Here is a 27,246-nt window from a genome sequence, read left to right as displayed (position 1 = left end):
AAGGAGCTCCTATAATGTTTTTCTCAGAACTGTTATTTAACATTTTCTGACTCTGCAAAGGCATGAAAACGTTAAAACTCTTTTGTTGGAAGCAGAGTGTTTGAAAGTTCATTGGCAAAGTAGTTCCATCCACTTTTCAAGAACACATGATCATTTTCTGGTTTCCCCAAAGAGAGGAGGAGGAAGAACACAGAAAAAAGTAGCAGCGCACACAATATGTTTTTACTTCCATCTGCCATCTGTTAACAGTTTCAGCTACTTGGATAAATATGTAGTTATACTCATCAGGAAAGATTACAGTCTTGTCTAGATGCAGTTATTCAGTACAGCTGTTCACAAACAAGTCCAAGGTGAGGGCATTCTTACAGAACCAGCAGCTGAGAGTAAACAGAAATATAATGATTTGAAACGAGAATACCCAAATAAAGAACTATTCAATAGTGGGTGCTTATGAACACCTAAATATAAAGCAATCCCCACAATTCATCACGATAGGGTCTATTTACGTGCACACCACTACCTACACAATGCAGAATCTACCAGCATGGCCTTGTCCTTCAGAAATCAGAGGGAGAAGAAACTACATGTCGAGTAAATGTAGCTACATGGGCAGATGTAGAACCTTTTTACTGTTATGTTTCATATTAATTTAGGAAGTTGGATTAAACCACAGAGGTTCTTTTATCTTAAGAAAATTAATTGCTTTTTCACTGCAGTTCAGCTGCCTCTTTGGCAGACTAACTGGTAAAACCTTTGCAGCTTTGATGAGCTCAGTTTAGTACCACTGTCATCTCAGATCCTTCCTGCCTTGCCCTCTTGAATAAGTGAAAATAGTCTGAACTAAGATGACATGATAGTAACTACACACTGGGAATAATCAACTTTGATTTCTGGTGGAAGTGATTTTAAATGAAAGAAGGCAATTGCAGCCTTGTAACAATTTTTCAGTTTTCCCCTGAAATTGCCATTCAGCAAGAACAACAACAAAACCCATAAGGCACAGGGCACTGCTAAGGTAGACTTGTCCCAAGTAGAAGCAAGACAATGAAGCCCTGATTCGCAAAGTCATCTTCTTCTAAAAGCAGCCCAGAAATGTCTTACCTGGACCCGGAGACTATTTTTATGTGCATATTCAAAAGGCACACAGGAATACCAGACTACATAGTGGTTTAAAGCATATACCTGCTAAGTGTGAATAAAATTTGTCTCAAATGTTCATAACTGGGGAAATTACAGTGGTAGATTAACACAAACAAATACCATTGAACATTTTTTTTAATCCATATATTAGAAATAACCACAGAAGATATCAAAAAAAGTTAAGTCTCAGCACTGCTAACTAACATTACATAGGGCAGTATTAGCTTTGTTCCACAGCTCCAGTTCCATATAGAAGCTGAACATAAAAAATACACATCATGTTATTTTCAAGTGAAATCTCAGTTATCAATGTTTGCTGTATGAAAATACATGCTAACTTAACACCCTATCTATCACAAATCTTCTGCATGCAGATTGTCTTAGTATTTTGAATAATCCCTTTTTTCTCTAGCTGTGCATTGATCTCATTACATCTATATTTGTATCCTTTAAAGGACTAAGATGGGCCTAGTGTGGACTGTGTCTCTATCTCCACTGTGATGCCAGGCAAACTGGAACTGCTGATTTTTTTAAAAAATTTGAATGCAAGAGGCTGAACCCAGTTAGCACAGCGGACCTCAGGGATTTCTTGAACTTGCAGTTTCACCACATGGCATTAGTTGTCTGTCAGTGGTCACGCTGTACTGCATTCTGGCTGTGTTTTATTGCTGATTGGGCTTATATACACCTAAGTTGTCAGCTTTGATTTTGCTGGGAATGAGCTGGTAGACCACTTTTTAACATACCCCACACAAATCATCTTCATAGTATGCTGCTCGCTTAACAGACCTCATCCTCTTCTCTGTGTAGCACTGACAACCTAGAGCTGCTGTAGTGACACATGTAGATACTAAATCTATGTCACTAAAGACTCTTAGCAGGCTGTTTTCAGTGATGGGTACATGCCTGCAAGACATGACAAAGATTAATGGTGTACAAAATATCTGTAGCAGTTATCAAGGACCAGTTCTTAAAAACTGTTTTCATTTCACTTCAGGAAACACATGTCCTGGGATGCTGCAGCTAACCAGAAGAGACAGATCGATTCATGTTCAAACTGAGTTGTTACTTGTTTTAAGGACCAGTGTTTTCCTTGGCCTGCACTACGCCTTAGCACACTGGCTCAATACCAAAATCATCCTTAGACAAGGCAGCTTACAACCGGCACAATACCAACAACTCATTTACCGAAAAGGAAACAAGCATGAAGGAGTAAATTGCTCCTTTGAGAAAAATAGTTAAGATTCATTTATAATATTAAAATACTGAATGCTGTAATATGGGTGATGAATGTGCAAATTAGGTAGAAGATGACAATGGAAGACAAGGTAGGAAAATGTTGCCAGAAGTTTGAATCTTACAAAACAGAAGAGGTGTCTCACACTGCCCGTGAAGCTACCAGTAAGCATAGTGGAAGAGATAACACAGCAACACACAATTGGGTGATGGAGCATAGGGGGGCATTTTTCATTTTAATTGGCTTGGGAAAGAAAATCTTGAAAAGAAACTGAAACACTATCTTTAAAGTTGCCTTTAATTACTGCTAGCTGTCATGGCAATAAAGGTAAGTAAAGAGGAAGCACTATTCCCACCGCTGTGTGGGTTCTTTCTAATACTAAGAAAATCAAAGCTTAAATACGTAAGTTACCAAAAGAAGCAACAATAAGTAAAAAATGTATTAAGAGCTCACTAATAACCACATCTGGATTTACCAGTAAACCCCACAGATCCAAGCTTTATTTTAACTAGGGTGCATGAAAATTCTCCCTGGGGAATTTCAGAAGAATATCAATTCCTTCCTGAAAAATATTACACCAGAGTAGCATCTAGAATACAGACTTATTTAGGACCCTTTTTTCATTATTTATTTTAAAATACTGTACACAAAAAATTCTAGAAAACTTTCTTTTCTGAAATCTTAGCATACTTCTGCAGGCAATCTGTATCAGTTTTGCAACCAAATTTTATTCCTATTCTCTACACAGCCAACTTAACTTTGTAACTGTATTAGAGCAGAGATACAACAACTTCTACAGCTCTAAATGTTAAAGTTTAATTATAAATTAAATATCATCACTATGGAACTAAAGGATGAAACACCTGTAAAAATTTCAACACTAAGTAACATAGGTAAAAATTACTTATCAGCTCGAATCACAATATTTACATGAAACTAAAGAATTTAGAAAAGCAATTAAGATCTGGTATAAGGTTTCTTTTTACACCATGAAAAATGACTACATTCAAAATTACAGTAATTGAACTAATAAAAGTGAAGCAGTCAAACGAATCTACATTTTAACTTAAACATAAACTGTGTCATTTCTTTAATAAACTAATTAAATTTGAAACTATATGAATTATAACAATGGAAAACCAGTTTCTGTGCTCGATAAATTTTCCTGGATCATTTTTCAGATGTTCAGCTTTAGTTTCATCTAGCACTTTTGGAGAAGTGCTAGGAAAAAAAATATTTTCAGCTTAGAACTTCTACACAATGAGCTCCATTTGCAGTTGCACACCTCCTCTACATGATCTTTAGAGGTATGAAGTATCCAGCCTTATGTTTAGTCTGGTATGAATTGACTCTCAAAAAAAATACTGAAATTATTACAGTTCCCATTTTATATGGCTTGAACTTGATCTGGTTTTACATTTTTACAAAAACTGCACTTGATTTTTTATTCTAATTTAAAAAGAAATCACTTTTTTGTTTGTTTGTTTTATTTTGCAAATAAACACATTAAACACGTTGATTACACTTAAAGGAGCAGATCCTACTCTCAGTTTGACATATATTTTCTGAAAGCAAATATTTAATCATTAACGATTTTTGTCAAAAATAAATTCTCCCTAGAAATACACCTGCGTTCACTTCTTGTTGCCATCAGTGTTACAGAGGCAACTTAACTGCCATTAAATGATACCTCCAGAAAGGTCTCTTGCCTAGTACTGGTGTTCAGCTCTAGAAAGTTGTGTCTCAAGTGACAACTTTCCATTGTCCTCCCCACCTTTGCCTTCTGGTGTTGACTGCTCCAGCAACTTGTGCTCTTCCAATGCTTGCATTTGGAGCCTTCCCTATGATTTATGATCACTTTGTGACCACCTGCACATTTCCAAGAAAACAAGCCCTATAGCATTTTGCATTTGTTACGGGTTCAGAAGGTTCCCTTCCCAAACCTGCCTAAAGTCAAGCTGGTGCCAGTTTTTCTCCCAGCCACCCCTGAAGAAACAATCTCCCAGATCTTAAATGGAAATACAGCCTTTTATTTTTCCACAAATCAATAAGGCTGCCTTGCTGAGTGCAGTATCAAGTTAGAAGTCCCAGGTAATTTTAACACAGCCCTGATTAAGCAAGTGCAGGTCACAGCATCAAAAGCAGTACTGCAGTGACCCACGAGTTAAAAATTGTGTCAAAGGCTCCTGAACCCCAAACCACTCCCTTTCATCCCCCTCTGCTCTTGGTTTTGTAACCCTGCCCCCCACTCTTTCACCCCAGTGGAGAAGCATCACACTTTTCAGCAACCATAGACAACTCAACAGTAGAGAATGCAAAGACTTATTTTTTTGCTGTGTGGTGTAGTTAGGCTTTGTTCTGGGGAGCCTGCAATTTTTCAGTTTGTAATTTATAAAATTTTTTACTGACACAGCACGAACCTGCTCAGGAAGGAGGCTAAACTCCACAGAGGGGAGGAGGCTGCATTTGCAAAATGACACAATTAACTTATTTTTCATGTGCTCTGCTTTGCCCCCATCATGGCCCAAACCAAAGCATTTTTTCCTCAAACTTATCAGAAAAGATTGTTCAAAAAGTACAAGGATTTGGAATATGTTAGTTACCAAGAGGGTTTCTGCAGAGTTTGGGTTGAAGGTGTTTCATACCAGGGAAACTGTTCTTGAATTTCAGCTATACACAGCACTTGCAGAACCGGTTTTAACATTACAGTAGACTTGCTGTAGCAAAATTACTCTGGATTTAAAAATGGACAAGCTAGTTTTCCCAATTTAATTAACAATTAACTAAACTGGAGAAGAAAACTGCTTAACTTTGTTATGACTTTACTTTTGAGTAAAATTATAATCCTCTATATGGTTATTAAGAATATCTGTACAAGAAACAAAGCTTATTGTCTCTGCTACTGATCCTGTCACACTTTTTTGAGAATGAGCAAGACATACACATGCTCAAAATAAAATGCTCTCTAGAAGTGGAAGCATGAAGACACCTGTATTTCAGCAGATTTTCTGAATACAGATCTGATCACAGTGAACAAGGTTCTGAAGCATCTTCATTTTTCAGTACTATCCTACCATACACAATACCCTTAAAAAGAAAGAAAAAAAAAGGAAAAAATGAGAGGCGGGGGGTGGGGAGGGGGGAAGTGGATGTCTGGAAAATTAAAGGTTTACTGTTACAATTTAGGAAAAAAAATCCCTTTCTAATTTGTGGGGGCAGCTCTTCAATCATATATATTGAACCTAACTGATGGTTCTGTAAAGCTACAGTCAAAGAAAGCCTGTGTCTGGTTTAACTGTTTTGTTGTGAGAAAATACCCACTTAACACATTTTTCTGTTTCAACGTGCTATGCCACATTTATCTAACATATGTAAACAAATAATATATTAAAATGCATGCCATGTTCCATTTCACTAGATTTCTGAAACAAGACAAACATAAAACAGAAACGGCTCACATAGTGTTTTGAAAAATATTGGTTTTACTACAAGTTATACTTTGGACAAATAGTAATAAATCAACACTTGAGCAATGTAATTCATATTGAATTCAATGCTACCAAGATAAGTACGTCTGATGTTCAGCTCTTTATGGAAAAACAGGTAGCTGCTGCTAAACCTTATTCTCTTTAATTGTTCAAATAGGTGCTGTTAAAATCTCATAATTAAGTCCAGGGACAAAGATGATGCTTTCCTTTAAGGTTCATTTCTATCCTTATAAAAACAAAAGTTTAAAACCTAGGCACATGCACATGCTCATATTTGGTGTTCACCATTTTTAGTTTAAAGATAAATGTGCCAATTAAGCAAATTCCAGCTTTGTTCTGATTTTTGTGTTAAGTCACACAATAAATGACTGACCTCTTGGCAAGATCTATGACAGAAAAAAATTATTTTGTAACTTGCAAATGCATTGCAAGCTGCTTGATATTTTAACCTGCATCAAAAGAAAAACATAACCATATTTTGATAACTTATCACAGCTTTCAGTACATTACAAATACTTTAATAATTCGGTTCATATAGGAAATAAATTTGGCTCAATGTGATGGACTCTCATCTCTCTCATCAAGAGTAGTAGAAAATCAAGCAGATTGTTACCCTGCATTAAAGATTTACTCTAAAAAGAACCACTAGAAATATTGTAACAGGAACTTGTCACCTCTTTGGCTTACCATTATGGAAAAAGGGAAGTGTTTGGTGAGGGGTTTTTTGGTGGTGATATTATTAATTCATTATTAATTATTCTTTTATTTATTTTTAAAAAACATGATTTTTTGTGTTTGTGTGTTCTTTATAAATACAAGTATGGTGTAAATGGCAGCACATATTCACTCTGTCAAAGGAGAAGACGAAGCATCACCCTGGAAGCATGCAATTTCACAGCAGGGTAGGGACCTGTGGCACTGCAGAGGGAAGACCAGCATCACCTTCCTCTACATCTCTTCCAAGGGCAGTAGCTGGGAAAGCTGGAAAATGGACAGTGGCAGGGGCAGAACCAGCATTGCAGTCCCCTTGCCTGCACCTATGAGAGCAGCAGGAGAGGGAAGTAGGGACCATAGTACTGCTGTGCACCTGTGCATAGCCCCCTGCTCTTCTGAAGGCAACACATCCCTGCTCCTTGGCTTCCCCTCCAGACACACAGCACAGTGGCTGCACTGTAATGAATCAGAATTAGAGAAAACACCGAAGTCCAATTCATCAAAGTTAAACAAGACAATTCAAATGTATCACTAGCTGATTTTTTTTAAACTACTAAACCTCTGAATGAGCAAACCAATTGTCAATGCAGACACACAAGGTGCTTCTATTTAATACAAAAGATAACACAACTCAAAAGAAAGAAAAGGGAGAAAAGACAGACAGTGCAGGTTACGACTGTTTCTTAATTCATTTACTGAAGGTTAGAAAGTTTACATTAATCCACTAAGCATAGTAGAAAAGAAGAAGGGGAGAAACAGGGATTCACTCACATGTGAGAGGGTGTGGATGTGAACAGGTACACTTTTAAATTCCCAAAAAGAAGGAAAAAGAATCAGAAGAAATAAAGATTATCTGTCTCCTTTACTGCCTTGAATTCCACAAAGACAAGGGACTTTAGTTTTTGAGGTGTTTGGGGGTTGGGTTTGTTTGTTGATTTTTTTTTTTCAGTTTCAGATGAAATCCAGTTCTGAAGTTAACCAGTCAACTGCAATACCTGAAGCTAAGCAGGTCCAACCAAATCAACCAATGATCAAAACTACCAAAATTTCGTAACATGAGCATAGTGCACACACAAAGGGCAATCAGATACACTAGATAAAATGTGTTTTACTGCTGAAGTTTGACAACTGGAAGATATGGTATAGTCACTTGTTCCTTTCTCTTTCTTTTCTATTGCTGACAGAGTACACTAGAAATACTCTAGGCAAGCAGATCCTTTAGGTGTTCACTGCTGAATCTGGCACAACCACTGTTACTTCTCCCTTCTCCAAAAACTAGTGACAGGATGATACCCCCAGAAACCCACTCCTCCACTGAGTTAAAAAACTTGTCTTGTTCTGTCTTACAGGTCAAGACCACCACCAGTTGAGTGCTACAACAAAATCCCTAATATTTGATTCCCCTTCCAATAACTCAACAACGCTGGAGTTACAGGACTTGTATAATTTAATTTTTTAGAAGCTTATTACAGTCATTACAGTCATTCAGATTGAACAAATATGCTTTCCTTGCTTGCAAATAATTTCGTTCCATAAACAGCAGCAAACTTGCTACTATAACTTCCAGGTGACAATTATTTTCTTCCAACAGACAACACCTACTGAAACATGCACTAACTGTGAGTGACATTCACTGCCTGGTGAACATAGTAAAGACAACAAAATTGACAATTACGGCAAAAATGTAATACAAGCCAAAAAGTTGACTCAAGACTAAAAATCTTCATAATGAAATTTCTAAAGGTAACTCATACACAAGCACCAAACAGGCACACACAATCAGCCCCAGTAAATATGATGTTCACACTGCAGCAGGTCAGTAAAGTGACACCACAACAACCCCATCAACTCCTCTGCTCTGCATTAGCAGGGATGCCCACACAATCTGTACCTTCCACTAATGTGCAAAACGTGTCTTGGCTCTGCCGTGCATTTGTCAAGCACTAATGCGCTGTGCCAGCTCAACACTGAGGAATAGCTGTGTGTTGGGCTTCCATTTGCTGTTGCTTGCTTGAGATACAGGTAGAGATGCAGTAACCCTGGCACGTGCATCAACGAAACCTCACAGGGTAACAGTAAACCTTAAAACCAAAACCCACCAGGAAAAAAAAACATTTGGGTTTACACAGGGTTTCTTTCAGGTAGCCAAGGTACTTTGCTAAAGAAATCCACTCCAGTAAGTTTTATACCAATTCTTTAAACATTCTGGGATTTGCACATAAAGATATTTAAAGAAAACAGTGGAGGAGTTCCACAACTGACTAGGAATAATGGGGAGAGCTCTCAAAGAAGATAACATGTCTACAAAGACTACAATGCAACCACTCCTGGTTTTCAGATCAGAGAACTATCTGCCTGACTGGGCCATTGCTCTATATCCCACAGGGCACTTAGCAGTTTTCAAGCTTCCCATCATTCTCTTAGGGTCAGAAAATTGTTCTTCAGATGGTGTTTCAGAACTTCCAGAATAGGAGTATCATTTACTTCACTCTGGTAAGAGGGGGCAAGGAGGGTGGGGATAACTCTAAAATGCTTAGTAATATCTTTTGGGAGAAGCAGAAAATTCAGCAACACTAGTTTTCTTATTTGTTTAAATACATAGACCTTGCATATTTGATCATAATGTGATTCTATCACAAATTAATTGATACACTTTCCCCCATCTTTGAATTTTGATTATTTTCTCCTTCAGAGAAACCATCTCAGTTGTTTTTTCAATGTCACCTCGAACAAAGTCTAAACTTCAGAAAAGAAGCACATACAGGGTAGAGAGAATTATAAAGGTATGAGGTACTTATTTCTCTCTGAGGAGGTCATATCACCAGTCAATGTGGGATTCCTATTACACAGTACTCTGGATGAAGAATACCTTTTGACTTTACTACAAGCCTCAGGCTTGTTCACCACTTAGCATTAGAAAAAGAGAAAATATTAAAAAAAAAATCAAAACAAACAATACATTATAGTATGGTGTGCACATACTCAAAAAATTCTTCTAGAGTATTTCATCTTGCCCTAAATAATAAAAGTCAGAAAAGGACAAAAAGAAAGTTAAGTGGCTGCATAGTTCTCAGTATTATTTTGTTTTCCAGCTGTGCTGGTTTTGGCTGGGGTAGAGTTCATTTTCTTCACAGTAGCTGGTATGTGGCTATGTTTTGGATTTGTGCTCAAAACAGTGTTGATAACACGGGGATCGAGCTGAGCAGTGCTTTCACAGCCAAGGCCTTGTCTGCTTCTTACCCCATCCCTCCAGTGAGTTGGCTGGGGGTGCACAAACTGGGAGGGAACACAGCCAAGACATCTAACCCCTGCGTCCCTGCTCCTCCAATTGACCAGGGAGGGATATCCCTTACCATATGGCATCATACCCAACATATAAAGTGGGAAGGAGAAGGAAAGGGGGACATTATGAATGATGGCATTTGTCTTCCCAAGTCACTGTTACACATCATGGGGTCCTGCTTTCCTGGAGATGGCTGAACACCTGCCTGCCCATGGGAAGTGGTGAATTCATTCCTTGTTTTGCTTTGCTTACACTTACAGCTTTTTCTTGATCCCTGTCTTAAAATGTTATCACAAGGCATGAGTCTTCTCACTTTTACCCTTGCAGTTCTCTCCCCACCCCTTGGGGGAGGTGGAGGGGAGTGAGCGATGGACTGTGTGGGGCTTTGCCACAGGCTGTGGTTAAACCATGACACCAACAAAGGCACTGGTGGGGGACTGGGGGGGGAGTCAGGAAAAATTCAGACATCTAGCAGCATACAATGCTTCACAGCAAAAATTACTTAACAATACATCTTATGAGTGATGAATTGATGAGTTCAGACTTTGAAACTGAAAACCCTGACTCTGCAAGGCCCATGAATTTGGAGACTGATTGGCTTCCAATTTTTGAAGTGCAGACATTTTCGTGAACTTTTCATAATGATTCAATACTGTAATATTATATTTTTATTTACCTTCACTTAGGGGTAATCTGGAAACCTCTAGCAGAGCACAATCTTTTCAGAACCTGTATAATGAAATGAAAGTACTACCAATTTCTGCTTTTCTTTAACCATCAACTTCAAGCATGTATCACTGATTTCTGCCATAATCCTCTTTCATTAATTTCATTTTTCACGTGAACAAAAGAGCCGAGTGGAAGAGTACATCATTGCCAGGTCCTTGATAGTGTGATATTCACAATTTTTCTTAGAAAGCTATAGCTTGATCTTGCAGAAGCTGACAAAAATATGACAAAATCTGAGCTTCTTATGTAGCAACTAATTACGCTTTCGAATGACAGACTAAACCCTAAAAAGAGAAAAATCTTGACAAAAGGAACCATATCCAGAACTTCTTTATTTACACACCATCATTTAAGTCAATCTTATATTTCTGAAAAAATTGAATCAGGCAGTCTGAGATGGCTGATTAGCAATAGTGTGTTTTCCATTTCACTGCCTGACAGTGCCTGCTGCATGATGAGGAGGAGAGTGCTACAGGCTTTTCATAATGTTGGTAATCAAGGTTAATACAAAATTTGCATACCACCTTGTAGACGTGTGGAATGTTTCCTGGAAGAGTGCTGAGGTTAAAGTCACATATATTTCATCAGGAATTAAGCACTGGCTAAAAATATTACATATTTATCTCAAAGTGAGTCTTCATGAGTTTACAGCCAGTCGGTGTTCCACTCAACAGTTTTAGATAATTAAAGGTAATTCATAAAAGGGACTAATATGGCATATTAACCTCCAAATCCTTCACTGCCTTTGGAAATGCAAAGCATCTACTAAATTTTCATCACTTTGCCCTGACGACAACCACCATTTTACAGGGAATAGTGAAAAAAAGTCAAAATCTTCATCAGCCTCATTGGTACTACATTATTTGATGGAAAGAGAATTGAACATCTTGTATGTATTGCCATACAATTCCTTACAATACTTCAGTACTTCAAGTATAACATTTCTACCCTCCTTTTAAGGTCAGATCATTCACATAAGACATGAAACACAGAACACAGTAAAACAAGAATAAGCTACTCACAAAATGTAATATAACAGAAATCAAAGCAGTGGAAAAGACAGTGTTGAAAATTTTCTACAAATGAAAAGGGAAGGAGTAAACTGCTAACATTTCCTTTTTCACCATACAAACACTTGAGTTTTTCTTCAGTACAGGACTAAGAACAGAGTAAGAGAGGTGATTGCTTGGACCCCACAGGTCCTTAGCCTGTAAAAACTAAGGCATCCAAAGTAATTTCATCTACATCTCTGATGGAATCGAGTTCTTGGTGTTTTGTGAAGTACAGCTTGGGTCACTGATTGAGACAAAGCTGACAGTTTTTACCTGATTAACAATAATTTATGCTATTTTTAACTGTAAAAATTCTTTGATACTAATTTATCTTATTGGCCCTGTTTTAATGTAGCACGTCCCAAAACAAACTAGGTTTCATCAAAACAGGCTAACAAAAACCTACCAAGCTAGGAAAGCTATTATATGCATCTCCATAAGACAATTTTAAAGTTCTTAAGGAAAAAAAAAAAGGGACTGGGGGAGGAGGAGACAACACAGTAGATAGGGGAGAGGTCAACAAGATATATCACCAATATATACTTGCTTTCCCACCACCATCATTCCCTTATCCCTGTGCTCATTAATGAACTAACTCTGGATGGAAAGAAGCATATTGTGGCTTGCCTGCAGAACAATACTGAAGCAATGAAACCCTACTGAAACAATGCCACAGATCAGAACTAACAGTCAAAACCTGCATCGTCATTTCTAAGAAAAAATCAAGAGCTTCCAGGAAGTCCACAATACTTACAGTGTTACTGAAAACCTGGAGGCTGGCACCTCAGCCGTGACTGGGCTTGTCCAGGCAACACTCACTTTCACTGCCTGCACTATGATTTTCCAGTTTGAATACTGGAATGAGAGAGTATTTGTACAGGTCCTTTGAGAGCTGTGAGTGCTTTGTGATCTAGAGAACTAAATTATTAAAATGGTGCTGGTAATCACTCTATTGAAACTTATGCTTTCTTTGTCCTCACAAAAGGCAAATATCTTGGAAGAAATGAGACAGAAATGTGATAGATATGCTTGCACATGTTCATGTTTATCCTAGCAGTTAAAAAAGATGGTGTTTTGTTTGTACTAGCAAGTCTTGGAGAAGCAATAAGAAAGTTCATTATAAAAAAGGCATTTCTCTGAGTAATTCTTTTATAAACAGTATAAAGAAAATTCTTCTGATTACGTGCTGCCTAGCAAGTAACGGTCAGGAGAACACTTAGGGGTTTAAAGAGTGTTTCTGATGAGAAAGCAACATCATTGCTCTTTGTAGATATTTTCAGCTATTAGAGATAATGGTAAGCAGTGAGACAGTTGAAAGCACCCTTAACTGGTGAAAACTATGGAGGAAAGAAGGAAGACAAAAAAACCAAACAAATGTATAAGCCATTTCATTGTGTATTAATGAACTGGAAACAAAATAGTTTATGGACAGTCACCTTAAATTCCTTTAAAGGCATAAAGTATTCTCAAAGGAGTTATTCCACAAAAGGAAAGCTAAAGAATGATGTATCTATACAAGGAACATTTCAGTGACCTATACTACCTACCAAACACAAGCTGTTCCAAGCTTAAGGAAAAAATGCACTCTCTCAGTTTAATAACTATTAGCCTAAATTTTTTTAATTATTCAGTTAACTCATCTTTTATTAACACATTTCATTAAACAATTTTTATATCTCTTCTAGAATGAAATTCCAGTCATTCAGTATAAAAGTTCTAATTCATACTTTATTTTGGAAAATCCTTAGAAACTTTAAAAAGAAATTAAAAGGCTTAATTTGTAAATTTCAATTTTAAGACGTCTAAAATATTTTGTTACTCCAAGTGAGATTGAAAGGAAATGATAAGGAAAAAAAAAAAAACAAAATAAATAGGTGTAGGGCTGGTAGTGGCAGACAAAGTCAGTCTTCATATCTACAGTCAGACATTTCTACCCAAAATATGACCAGGCTGGTTTAGATAAGCACAGAATAAAAAAAAATTACATTTAGTCTGCCTACAAATCCAAAATCAAATTAAGTACACATCACCTTGGGGAGTGGGAGGCACTGAACATCCACAACAGCATCCTCTGGCATCCACAGCTATTTCTGCCAGTTACCTTCATGGGTCTAAAGCCTGCTTGTGTGACCCACCTCCATTCACTTCTTTTCAGCCTAGTTTCCCCACCAGACCAAAAAGGCCCCTAATTCTTCAAGCAGAAGAGGATTCCCCTTCATATAACTGACAGCTTTGCTGAACTCTATTGCATTCTCCTAAATTGTGTCTTTTTCCAGGTCAGATAACAGCCTATTTCAGCATTGCCCCTCACACATGACTACAGACTGCTCTCCTCTGTCCCCAAACTCCTTCTCATGCTCAGATTTTCACCAGATAATTTTCACTGGCTTGCAACTCAACATCCAAGGCTTACACAGCAAGTTGTAATGTTAACTGGTTGGCTGTTTCATAGTGTTGCTCAAAATTTTCAAATATAGTACTTTCTACATTGCATTCTTACCTAGGTAGTCAACAATCTTACACTAGTTCCAAGTTTTATTTATCCAGTGCATCTTTGATATTATTTTAAGAAATTTTCTCTATTCCAATATATTTTAAATAAAATATTTTGAAAATATCAGTCCTTTGGAATGTTTTTGGTTTTTATTTTTTAAATATTTTCTTTGTATTTTATTGATGTTACATAGTATTTAAAGGTTAAAGGCCATTTGTCATATAAATAGGAAGTCGGAGTTTGGTAGGGTGAGTTTTTTCTTAAGTTGGCTTATAACTCAGTTCCACATAGTTCACACAGGCTATATGTACTTTCCATTTCACTTGTTGCTTTCCTTTCTTAGCTATATCAAATGACTAAATCAGATCTAATTCCCCGTTTTCCAAAACTTTTCTCCATGCAGTTTGTTTTTAGTATCACCTCTGGAAGTTCAGAATAGTGATCTGACATCCAAAAAGCCAACAAATTTTCATATTTCACAAGAAATCTGTCTCGTACCTTATGTGGCATATGGCCCAATTGTACACACCATTAGTGAATCTTCAGTCTACCATCCTCCTGTTATACTTCTATTACAGTTTTGAGACCTTTCAAGATGATAAAGGAAAATAACTTTCCAAGATCTTGGAGCAATTTAAACTTTCACAAATGCTATAAATCATCAGTATTAAAGAACAAATCAGTATTAAAGAACATTATCCAAATCAGGATTCACAATTAGGCAAGAAAATAATTTGGCTTTCTAGAGTTTTCCTGCACATCATTAGTCTTTCTGAATGGATAAAAGATCTTCTGCTTGGTGTAGTTCAGTATTTTCACTTTGCTAGCTATACTTCTAGGTGCAAGATCATTCCTATGAAGCCAGTATCCTAGCCAGCCCATTTGTTAAACTACAGAGCAACATTACTGTATAGCGAATTTTTAAAGAACCAAAAGAAACCAAATAATTCATTTTTTACAAGTTTGAAATTGATGGTTCCAAATCAAGAGTTTATTTAACTTTTTCTGATATAAATACCAGATATATATTATATAAAACCAAAACTGGAAATCCCATGGTTCACATCACAAAGTGGATCTCACAGGTGAGCAAAAACAGACATGATCCTGTGGAAGCAAAACAAATTTGCTGGGGGAGGACACACAAAAAATAGGAAAAAGGGACCTTAGGGAGACAGTGTTCAGAAATCAACCAAATAACAAACCCCAAACAAACAAAATCAAACTTAAAAAGGATGACGATGACAAGGAAAGTGGAAAATGACTGTGACAGAAACAGAGAGGAAGAGACAACCCCCAGCAGCTGAATAACACCTACTGTGAAAAGCAGGAGAGAACTTGAGGAAATGAACAGAAGCATTAGACAAAACAACTCATCCAGACAGGAACAAATCTCTCAACTAAAATAAATTAATTACAATAATAACCAACAAAGAAAACAGAGAGACAAAATTCCTAGTCAGTCACAAAGTTTAAACAACAAAAATCCCAAAATATTTTTCCTTTGAAGCAAACTTGAGACAGGTCAAATGTAGCGTATTTCCAACAGAGTGATAAAAAAAGATTCTAGAACTAACAAGGATCAAAATCAAATCATAACCTCGATCCTAAGGGATTCTCTAATCAAACCCTTTTCTTCGAGAGTTCATCCACATGTTAAACAAGCAGAATAGAAAAAATGCAGATGCCTTGCTAACAGAAGAGAGAAGACAGATGGTATCATTACACGACTGCTGAAACTCCCCAAGTGCAAAATATGACAAATGAAGAATTACAGGCCCCATGTTTAAGAAACCCACAGGAATAGTCCTAACATGGAATTAACATTAAAATTTCTTATCATATATACTGTAGACACTAGAAGCTTAAATCATGGCAAAAAAACCCAGAAAGGCACTACTTAGGCTCTTGAGCTCAAAGTTCTTGAACAACATAATAGGCTCAAGGTTGGAAGTTATTCTGGGGGAGGTATGACCATGAGTTTGTCCTGTTCCTGAACTTCTCTACAAGCTTCCACTGTTATCTGCATCAGAGACAAGGAGATGAGGTATGAAATTAGATAAAAATTCAGTTTGATCCAGTAAAACTATTGTAATAAACTGTACTATGTTTTGTCAGAAAATAAATATGTATAAATAATTTTCCAGCAGAGTACAGTTCAAGAAAATTAAGTAAATCGATTATTAAAAAAAAAGAAAACAACAACAAAGTAAAAGAAAGTGTTAAATCTATCCAAAAACGCACAAGCTGAATTTATACTGTATACTAGAGTGGTATGCAAAAACACTGCTCGTTTCGAACAGGAAGCAATAAAGCTTCAACACAGCACAGCAGAGCACAGAAATACTGTTTTGGAGCTAATCAGTACTAGGTGCAGCACTCTGTTATTAAAACTAACACAGCCATCATGCTAACTTTGAAGTCACCACACAAGACTTCCTTACAGTGCAATCCGTGCTATTCACCCCCAGGTAATCTCTACTCTCTTCCCTACTTAAAAGTGAAGGAAATGGCAATGAAGCTGACCTGATTGTAACAAAGTACATGCAAACAGTTGTGCTCAGCAGTGATCTTTAGCACTGACCTTGCTAGTACAGGCAGGGATCCAATTCCCAGGTTAGTAAAGAACCACTTCCACCTTGTTATAGAAACCAGCACTTATTTCCCTCACTGCTAGCTAAACTCATTGATCAACGGTAGATCAAAGTGCGAAAATTAGGACCTAGAACTGTACAGCATAGAACTCCTATGAGAAAAATGAAAAAATATTTCCACACCAAAGAATAACAACTCAAAACTAAGGGGGGGGAAAAATCTACCAAGAGCAATGTTGACCTTGAGACCTCAAAGGACCAAAACCAAACCCACAAAAATACCAACTCTGTGCAAACAAGAAGTTGTGCATGGACAGCATGCAGATTTCCCCTCCTCTTCATAAAAGCAATTGTGCAAGTTGGACACAAATCATGGCAGGTTGCATTAACAGCAAAAATAAACTGGGTTGCACAGGATTTCAATATTCTGCTGGATGACCAAGCAAGAGAGAGAGTGAATTTAAGCTCTGTCTATAGAGAGATAATGTGAAGGCTATAACATAAGTGAAAAATGGCCATGTTGCTAAGATAAGGCCCCAGCCACCAATTTCATTGTCAAGCCTGGCCATCTGTCAGCAGAAACCTGATTTACTGCATATAATGCTGCTAAAGTTGATCACTACTATACGGCTATAAAAGGCTTCTGTTTTGGTTTTTTTTTTAAGCACATCAAAAGCTACTTTCCAGCAACATAAAAGGGTTAATAAAACACTTCCTCAGAAGCCACGTTTTCAGGAACCAGGCTTCAGAATGTTACATTTTACCCAGTTTCAATGCCACTGATAGATTAAATTTCTTTATAAATAAAAACATTAAAAACAGGGAAACAAAAACCAAAGAAAAACATAAAATGATAGTAAATTACTTAGTTTTCACCATATAAGTAAGGCTGCTTGCACCAAATCACAGAATATGCTGAGTTGGAAGGGAACCACAAGGATCACTGAGTCCAGCCCTTAGCCCTGCACAGGACCATCCCCAAGAGGCACACCATGTACTTGAGAATATCATCCAAATGCTTCTTGAACTCTGTCAGGTTTGGTGCTGTGACCACTCCCCTGGAGAGCCTGTTTCAGCACCCAACCACCCAGTGACTGAAGAACCTTTTTCTAATATACAACCTAAACCTCCCCTGACACAACTTCAGGCCATTCCCTCTGGTCACCACAGAAAAGAGATCAATGCCTGCCCCTTCTCTTCCCCTCATGACTAAGTTGTAGACTGCAATGAGGTCTTCCTTCAGTCTCCTCTTCTCCAGGCTGAACAGACCAAGTGACCTCAGCTGCTCCTCATACGGCTTCCCTGTCGGCAGAGAGGCTCGAGACAAACTGTGCTGACCAATGTGATCAGCAAAATGTCCTTTTATTACAAAAAGGATACCCGTTACACACTGTTACTACACCGCAAGGCGTGATCTTTCTTCTACAGTATTGGCTACATGAAAGAAACATACCCTGTTGTCCAGTTCTAATTGGATTAATACAGGTGTCCATATGAGCTGAGGACACATGTTTACCACTTGAGACTCCACCTTAACCTTGGCACAGATCCTCCTTTGTCTTAGCTTTCAGAGCCTGAAGCCATGTTAATTGCGCAGCATTTTTTACTGTTTGTGCTCAGCTATGCCAAGGCAAGGCCCTCAAAATGCAGGAGAAATCGTTCACTCAGTTTTGCTCTCTCCACACTTCCCCTCATTTTGGTGGTGGACAATTGCAACAGACTTTAGAAAAGGCACTTTTAAGAAACACTCCTACAATACCACTATTCAACAAAACCATAAATAAAGCAGCCACTCTCCTTTATTTGATAACTATCTGGACATCCAAACTGTTTGCAAGAGTGCTAATGATGTGAAGCATCTCTAGATAGGGGTCTGTAAGCACATAAGACCTCATGGTGTAACAACTCATCTAAGTGCATATAATCCACTCCTAGAGACCAGAACAAAAATGACCATGTATGAGATTCATCCTTCACGTCAAATACGCACTAAGCAAAACAGTTGCAGGTACTTTCTCAGGTTAATCAAACAATCAAATAACAGCATCTAGTAACAACAAGACTATTTTTCCCTCCAAACAACAGGCCTACACTGCAGGTGGTTTTGTCCCATAGCAAGCAAACAGGAGAAAAAACGAGTCCTGAACAGCTGCTCATTAGGTGAGCGCCATTCTGCCTGCACTGCAAATGAAGCAAATGTCATGTGGAAAAAAACCAGTGTACAGTCATGTAATTAGACATGGTAACACAGGCATACACAAAAAAGGAGGGAAGACAAGTACAAATTACACTTGCACAGGCAATTTATTTCTGAGAGTTTATAATTTTTGATGTTCCTAGACTTTAACCTTATCATTTCTTTTAAAAAGGCTTGTTTCCAGATTATTTTTTCATATTATACAATAACTGATAACTTTAAACAGTCACCTGCTATAAAAATATCCACCCTCAAATAATTATTTATTCTGAATGAAACACTTTACTTAAGGACACTGGGAGAATACTCTATCAGAACAGACCAAAGCAAACATAAACTGAATAGGACCTTGCAGTAAATATTATGAAGCAGCATGAATTTATTGCAAGTTTACCTGATACTCGTTGGGCCAGAAAGTGCTGACAGCCAACTCCGCTCGAAGCCAGTCTTTGCCAGTGGAGCCTGTGACGTTCCAGATGGGATTAGCCAGTGGCCCTTTGTTCACCCTAACCAGGATGTTCAAAGTGCCTGGGTTTGCTCCATTCTTGCTGTACAGAAGGTAGCTGAAATCGATGCAGTGAGTATCATTTTCCTTCATTGTTGGAAGCTGAAGTCTAGTCTTTTCTCCAGGGTCATGATCTGAGGAAATCACTATCATATACGATCCTAGGAAAGGGGGGAGTGGGAAAGGGGAAAAAAAAACCAAAACACAAAAAAAGTAAAGATAAATGCTAAGAAACTGATTCACAGTGAAAAAGGAAGAAATGCATAGGTTTTCATATCCCAGAAATCTCAAAATTTAAGTAGCATGAAATTCAGCAAGCTATAAAATGGTTAGAAACATCATTGAAGCAGTAACTAGAGAAGACATCACATATCTCTGAGGACCTACCCCAAAAAAAAGGCAGACTTGAATTTTAAATACATTAGCAATGGAAATAGCTGACTTAGGACAAGTCAAATCTGTTTTGAAAACTTTGGTTTACTGCTCCATTTGCCAAGGGATTTGAGGGGATAACAGAAGTTTCTACAGCTGGAAGAGAGTCCATCTTGTAAATGTGTATTACAAGTATACATAAGACAAAACAAGCTGCGCCTATACTGATGAAACAGTCTGTCCTGCTGTTCTGCAGAATGGATGATAAAGACAGGCTCCCATCTAACCTAGTCCAGAGCTGCTTCATTTCTTCAAGAGTGACAACTCCATATCAGGTACTATTTAGTGAATGAATCCCACAGAAAAAAGGCTGATAGATGGAGCATGCCAGGAAAACCTTTGTAACCAAGTGAGAGAACCCAACTCAGCATACAATCTGAATCATTGCTACAGGAAAGTTTCCTAACCTAAATTTACCTACCCATCTGCTTAATGATTTCAGAACCTTCATGTTGACAGATTTTCCTTATACTTTCAGTCCTGAAAGGCATCACAATAAAGAGCCTTTCCTCCTGAAGAAGGTTCAGATTAATCAAAAATACAGTCAAAAATTAACCTAAATTTAAAAAACTAATAGATTTGTGAACATTTGCCCAAATGAGTAGCCTCACAGAAGTCTTGGAAGTATGTATATACACAACCTTGCTCCCTCCTCAGTCATCTACCTACTCCAAAAAAATTAGAAGCCTATGCCAAAGTAAACTATACAGAAAAATCATACCTTTGAAAAACATACAAAATATGTTCTTACACCTTTTATAAGGAAGTCATTCTTTACTTGTAAAGAAGTACTATAAGATTGAAAGAGTTAGGGGTTTTTTCCTATTTATGTACAAATGTAATATCTTAATATTAATTAATAATTATTTTAGTGTAAAATCTTCATAATATCTTAAGATATTATTGGACTTGGCAGAAACATGAAGTATAAACAAGGGAAATGCTCATAATCTCATTAATTCCCAAGATTAAGTAACTCTGAGATTTGCAATGGAGTTTTGGGCAAATCTTACAGCTAACTATTCACAGTGGTGCTTCAGGCTGGAGCAGGGGAATAGGGTGAGGAGTAGCAGAGACCAAGTGTGATGGACTGACTGCAGCTCCCAGTCCCCATCCCCTCGTGGTGTAAATTTGGCTAAATTTTCCCTAAAATGAGTCTGTTTTGCCTGTGACAGCAAATGGTGATTTACAAAAGAAGTGATCTCCATGTCTTTGTCTCAACCCATGAGCTTGTCAACCTCATTTACCCTCCTTGTGCTGTTGAGGCACTGAGCAAAACAGGCAGGATGGGGATCTGGCCAAGGTCGACACACCACAGTTGCCATAAAGGTAAAGAGCAGCAGTTAGACAGTGTTAGCTAACACTAATACTAGGTGTTTCATTACACCCCAGTAGAGACAGGGTCTGTGATTTTTTTTTTCCATTGTTACTGGTCTAATAGGTCAAGCACAAGCAGATGTAAAACACTATATACACCTACTTCCCTTGCAAACAAGAAAGAAAAAAAGCCAACTAACCTGTATTCTGCTGCCACCAATATTTTACAAGGAAAAAGTCAATGCAAGGGAGATGCTTAATTAAATCCAAAAATGGTAAAAAATAAAAAATTAAATTAAATTTAAAAAAAAACAAAACAAAACAAAAAACCACAAGAACATATTTGGGGCAATGAAGAAAGAAAAACTTAAATTTCTTTACAGCACCATCCAAAGATGAAATTCATCCTTTCTGTCTTGTAAGAAGAAAAAAATGAACTTCTTTGATGTTAAGATGAAAAGTATTCAAAGTCATAATTTATGCCTGGACAAAGAGCCACTGCTGTTAGATATTCCTTTCACTGCCTATTTTTCAACATGCTTAAGCATGATGCCTTTAGTTACTCTGGCAGTAGTGTAGTTACAAAATGCATCACAGCGCATTTTTTTTGAAAATATTTGACAGTGATGTTGCTTCATCCTTTTTTCAGTAATTATCAGATAAGTCTCTTCTCCATTCTTGCGAGTTTGCATTCTTTAAAATTCATAAAAGATGCTCCCTTTCCCCAAGAAATTTGCGTTAATTTTTCCTACTTAAATATAGTTTAAATTTCTCCAAATCAAACTCCATACTTTCATTTTAGCTTCTAAGTGTCTTCTATTTATTTGCCAGTTAATAGCTCCTAATCTTATTCCTGATGTAAAAGGTCAATCCAACTCTCTCCTGCACAGAAGGGAAACACAGTGTGAAACAGATAAATGGCACTGCCTCCTAAGTCTTTACCAAGTTAATGCAAAGAATTCAGCTTTAGTATCTGACTTTCAGGAAGATTTTTATGCCTATTTACCACTTAATCAATGAACTCGCTAAAAGGCATCTACACAGATATGGAATAAGAGACACCAGACTTTTCCTTAGCCACATTATTAAACATACCTCCATATACCTCATAGCTTTCACTGTCTTCTATTTATTTTGATATGCATTGAATTTGAGGTCCTAGCTCAGTGGCAAGGACAGATCATTTCAGAATAAATTAATTCCTTAACTAATAAATTGTGAAAAGTCTTAGTTTTTATTCACTATTGAAAACCAAGCTCTCTTATCATCTAACATTTAATTGCAGGTAAGAAATCATGTTAAGATTAAAAAAAAAAATTCCTTAAATAAAATAAAACATGCCTACTGTAAGGTACTGATGTGACAGATCAGTTTCCCGATCAAATTATTTTCTCTCACTTCCTTGATTCCTGAAAAATGGGCTTCTGTTTGAGGTGTGAAACTTTTAATTTTCAGCAGGCTGGTCTTCAGCCAAATCCTGCAAATCTTCTTTCCTCCAAACAAGTACTAACCATCAAACCATCTCCATTTTGATGGAACACTGTGGCAACTTCTCTGTCTACAAATGTGATCCTTTAATTACTAGGACTTTCACTTTCTGTTGGGGAAAAAAAAGTTCAGAATGTTATAAATTTTATATGCAACTAGATTTATGGGTACAGAAATGGAGTCAATTTTCAATTGTGGTTCTCTGATGGGGGAGAAAAGACCCAACTAATATACACCCACTGTTATAGAGAGTAATGTGAAGATGCTAAAATAGATTCACAGAGAAAGATCAGGTAAAAAGAAGCCTTTACTATGAAGTTAAAAGAAGGGGTTGTCTTTACTTCATGGCAATGTCAATGACATGAGATGGAGAGTCAAGGCACTTACATGCATTATCCTAACGCTCAGGACTATGTGACCTTTTTTTTTCTTTTTAATAATGAGTGAATAACATTATAGTCCCCGATTATGTTTCAGGCAACCTTTATGAGAGACTACAGGCAATGAACAGACACTAAAATGCAGAAAAAGGCTTGCAACAGGAAGCAGACTGTAAAAATTAGTTGAGAAGAAATTCAGAAACATCTCTATTAATTCACAGAAAACTTATATTTCAGACACAATAGTATTTATGCCTATTTTGGTCTTCAGAGATTGCCTTCCCTGTAACAATTTGAGGGGGCCTTTTATATATATTTCTGTAATTTGCAAGAAGGGAAGAAGTAAAGGCTAATGATAAAAAGTCAAAAGCTATTCATTTTTTGTTCTTGCAGGAAGGATACTATTTAAAAAAAAAAAAGTCAATGAATAAATTAAATATGCTCCAGGTAAACTTTCATCTGCTTGGGTTTAATAAAACCTCAAACCATTATAACCTTCTCTTCCTCTTTCTCCTTCCATTACCCAACACATAGCAAATTACTGCCACCTTAGGACAAAAAACAGAAAAAAAAAAAGAATTTATAATTTTAATGCCCCTCACCATCAGTTAAGGAGAGTATCTAGAACTATATGTTAGTTTTTTATAATCCCACTTAAGATACATTACTTGATACACATGCAAAATATTCAACGTTATATCCTGATTTTGCCTGTTTTCATTTTAAAAAAATCAACAATAATATTATTAGTGTAACAACATAAGCTTTCTCCAAATTTTTTTTTAGATGGCTACAACTCAGAGTCACCTTTCCACTTACTTCACTTGCTAACAGTATCATTCCCTACACAAGGTTCTAATTGTTGAAGGCTTGTTTCTATTTCTTTACAGACTGCTAAAATGTAAGGGTCAGGGTTGGGAATATCAGGATCAGCAATTTCAGCTTCACTGTCTAGCTCTCTGCCACGGCACCACAACACAAATGTAAAAGTCAAGATAAGACTCTGAATTTACTACAAAGATTAAAAATAACAACAAAAACACACAATACAGACAGAGGAAATTTTTCTGGAGAACGCAAATCTTTTTGGCTTTTTTTCTACTTCCAATAGAGAATGCAAATTATTAAACGAACCAACCCAAAACAGGCTATTAAGCTACATCATATATATAACAGCAGAGTACTCATTCAAACAGAAACTCAGCGTCATGGACTGCAACAGCTCAGCAATTCATCACTTTCACACCAACAACACACACAAGAATAAGTGTCCTGCCCTCCAGACTATACTTGTTGATGCCAAAAGTCCTGCCCTACAGTAAGGTCATGTAACTGGGACTCCCCCATTAACCACACCCACAGAGGTCAAGCAACAGGAAGACACCTTGAGAAGACAGCACAGCATAAGACTGATCCGGGCAAGGCAAATAAAAGCAGCATCAACTCAGCCATAGAATTAATATCATGAGCTACTACAACACTTTAACAGTATTTACATCTATGATACTACTGGCACAATACTAATATCGCTCATGACTCGTACAATTCCATAAGAACAAAAAATGTTTGCCAATTAAAAGGGGGAAAAAAAGAGAAAGGAAAAAAAAAACACATCTCCAAGGTATAAGCATTTGGAACACAGTTTATGATGAAGTTTTGTCTAAAAATTGTTCCTTGGGCTAGAAGCAGTTACAAAAGTTTTCTTCTCCTTATCAACATTTTACATATGAATAAATATGAAATATATGCTCTTTGGAAGTGTTTGAATTTATAGTTTTCTCATACATAATACCAGCATCCTGTGGATTTGTTTGTACTGATGCAGAGAAAATAGATCATGATGACATACCAGTTTCTGAGGTATGATAATTTAAGTCTTTTCACCCTGTTTTTTCTTGTGATGGACCTTTAGCTAATACACAGACTATAAGCACTTCAAAATCTGAGACAGAAAAATGTCAGCAACTGAAATTTACAATGCAAGCTTGTAGCGTCTGTACAAAAGAGCATTTATCTTGTGATGTGCTCCTTTGAACAATCTCTTCCACCAAAGTATACAGAAAATGACATTTGATACGGTGCATCAGGCAAGCTTATGAAAGGACAGTGTTACTGAACAGAAAGCTGCATTTAAGTAACCAAAAGGCACATGGAATAGTTTCATATTTATCTAGGAATTAAGCGAGGTACTCTGTTGTGAATTTTTAACATCATCCTCCATGAATGGATGGCTAAGATGAAAGTAACAACAGCTCTGAATTGTCTGAATTTCTGCTGTAAACCCATAAATATCCCATGGATGGTGGCCTGGTGACTGCAGGATGCTTCTCAGTCACCCCAGGGGCAAAATTTCCAAGAAACTTCCAACTCTAGATTAATAAAAACTCAGTATGAAGCTATCCAATTGGGATACCATTTACACTTGCACAGCCTAAAGCCTGTCAGATGTCCCAGTGAGCAGCTGCTCCCAGAGCAGCAGCTAACGCTACCAAACCTCAAGGCACTACTGCACCTCCTGGGAAAAATTCAGTCCCATGAAAATATTGACACCTACAAGCACTTGCAATAGTTTCACTGTATGAAAAAGAAAAGAGTTTAAATCCATTTTGTTTCACCATTCCTGTATACTGATATTACTTGGCTGGATGAGTAGTAATGCACAGAAGTTTCCCTGTGTGTTAGTTGTGTTCCATTCATTTTTGTGCAGACCCTCCAGGATGAAAGACCAATGTTGGCCATTCTGTGTCCACTTATAGGTCTACAGTGCCACCATATCACCATACTACTGAATATTCAGCATTTAGATTTTTCAAATGCTGATAAAAGAGACACTTTACTAAGAGGGTTACAAGAAATCAAATGGAAATCAAATTATCTATTTCTGTGGAGTATTATTTATTTGGAATGAAATTAAAGTGAAATATGAAAATATTAAAAGTATCTGAAGGCAGATACCTTACACAAAATGTCAGTGCTGAGTACTTGCTTAAGTCTTTGGTGTGTTGTGTGTTTGCTGTGGTGTACAAAAACAAGTCCACAGAGAATTCACAAATTTCAGCCAAGGTGAAAGCTTATTGCCACTAGAATTCATAGGACTTTTACTTCTATTGTGTCCTCCTCCATCTGTGCTCAACAGATCCTTGCAAAGCAGCACACAAATCCAGTAATAAATGACCTAAATCTCCTTTACTCTCCTCTAGAGAGAGGCAAGGGGAGAGAAAAGTTCAATTTCTCCCCACGTGAGGGAAATGAACTGACTCCTGGAGAAGCCAAACAAGAACCAGAGCCATGTCAAGGTAAGAGAGGAAACTGAAGCCACAATACATAGATAGACAAGGGGTATTTTTCTGCATTAAAAAGAAAAAATAAAAGTAACTTCTTTCAAGTAGCTTGAAAGTATTTAGAGAAAGGCAGCTCAAAAAATATCTTTAGGATTATTTTTTTCTTCATTGTCAACTAAAAAATACCCTGCAAGTTTTCTAGGTTTTTTTCCCTTCCTAAGTACTAAACAGTATTTAGATTTTAAATGAATAGGAAAATATAATTTTTGAAGCTGCATTCATACTCAGTGTTTTTAACACAGTAATCATTCTTCTAAAAGGAACAATAATAAATGTGCGCTGAGAGGATACTTACTCCTATCAGCTTAAGACATTGAAACTGAAAACAAAAATGGAACTGGTCATTCCCTGGATAAGCATCTGACAGCAGAACAATCTTCTGAGAATACTGCTCACAGGGATCACCAACAGTTAAATAAAAGCTCATTACCATATGTGACAGCAGATTACAACTGCTATTACAGATCTTTCTAAAGAGAAAATTAAATATCCTATATTTCTGGAAAGTAGTCTTAGAATTTATTTAAAGCATGGGAGGCTCAAAAAATATTTTTACTAGTTTTTTTTCAGGGTGTTGGGTTTTTTTTGGTAAGAGGAAGAATATTCATTTATTTATTTTTGATCACTTTTCCTTAGCACCAAATAACAATTTTTCCTGTTATGAAATCATTTTTTTCCCAGAACACTGCTTTATGCAACAGCAAACTGAAGAATCATGTTTTATTTTCAAGTTTTATTGCTTTTACAGGTGTAGGATAGGACCTACACTTAAGATGCTGATTAAATGCACAACAAGAATTAAGAACCAACTGCTGGTCAGAGTTGCCATTGATAAGAATTTTGAAAAACGATATA

The 27,246-nt window shown here is 37.0% G+C and overlaps 1 protein-coding gene across 8 annotated transcripts in view; it reads right to left on the bottom strand.

Moving 5' to 3' along the window:
- PTPRK (protein tyrosine phosphatase receptor type K) overlaps nucleotides 1-27,246 on the bottom strand; it is a 311,369-nt gene that overhangs the window by 246,325 nt on the left and 37,798 nt on the right. For all 8 annotated transcript variants that reach the window (XM_018078149.1, XM_018078145.2, XM_018078150.1 and 5 more), the window contains exon 2: nucleotides 19,323-19,594. In XM_018078149.1, coding sequence (XP_017933638.1) covers nucleotides 19,323-19,594 — 272 coding nt within the window. The remainder of the gene's footprint in view (nucleotides 1-19,322; nucleotides 19,595-27,246) is intronic.

Source organism: Manacus vitellinus, unplaced genomic scaffold (genome assembly GCF_001715985.3).
Source record: "Manacus vitellinus isolate BGI_N305 unplaced genomic scaffold, ASM171598v3 scaffold_4_pilon, whole genome shotgun sequence".
NCBI lineage: Eukaryota > Metazoa > Chordata > Aves > Passeriformes > Pipridae > Manacus > Manacus vitellinus.
This window is presented reverse-complemented; position numbering and strand designations above follow the sequence as displayed.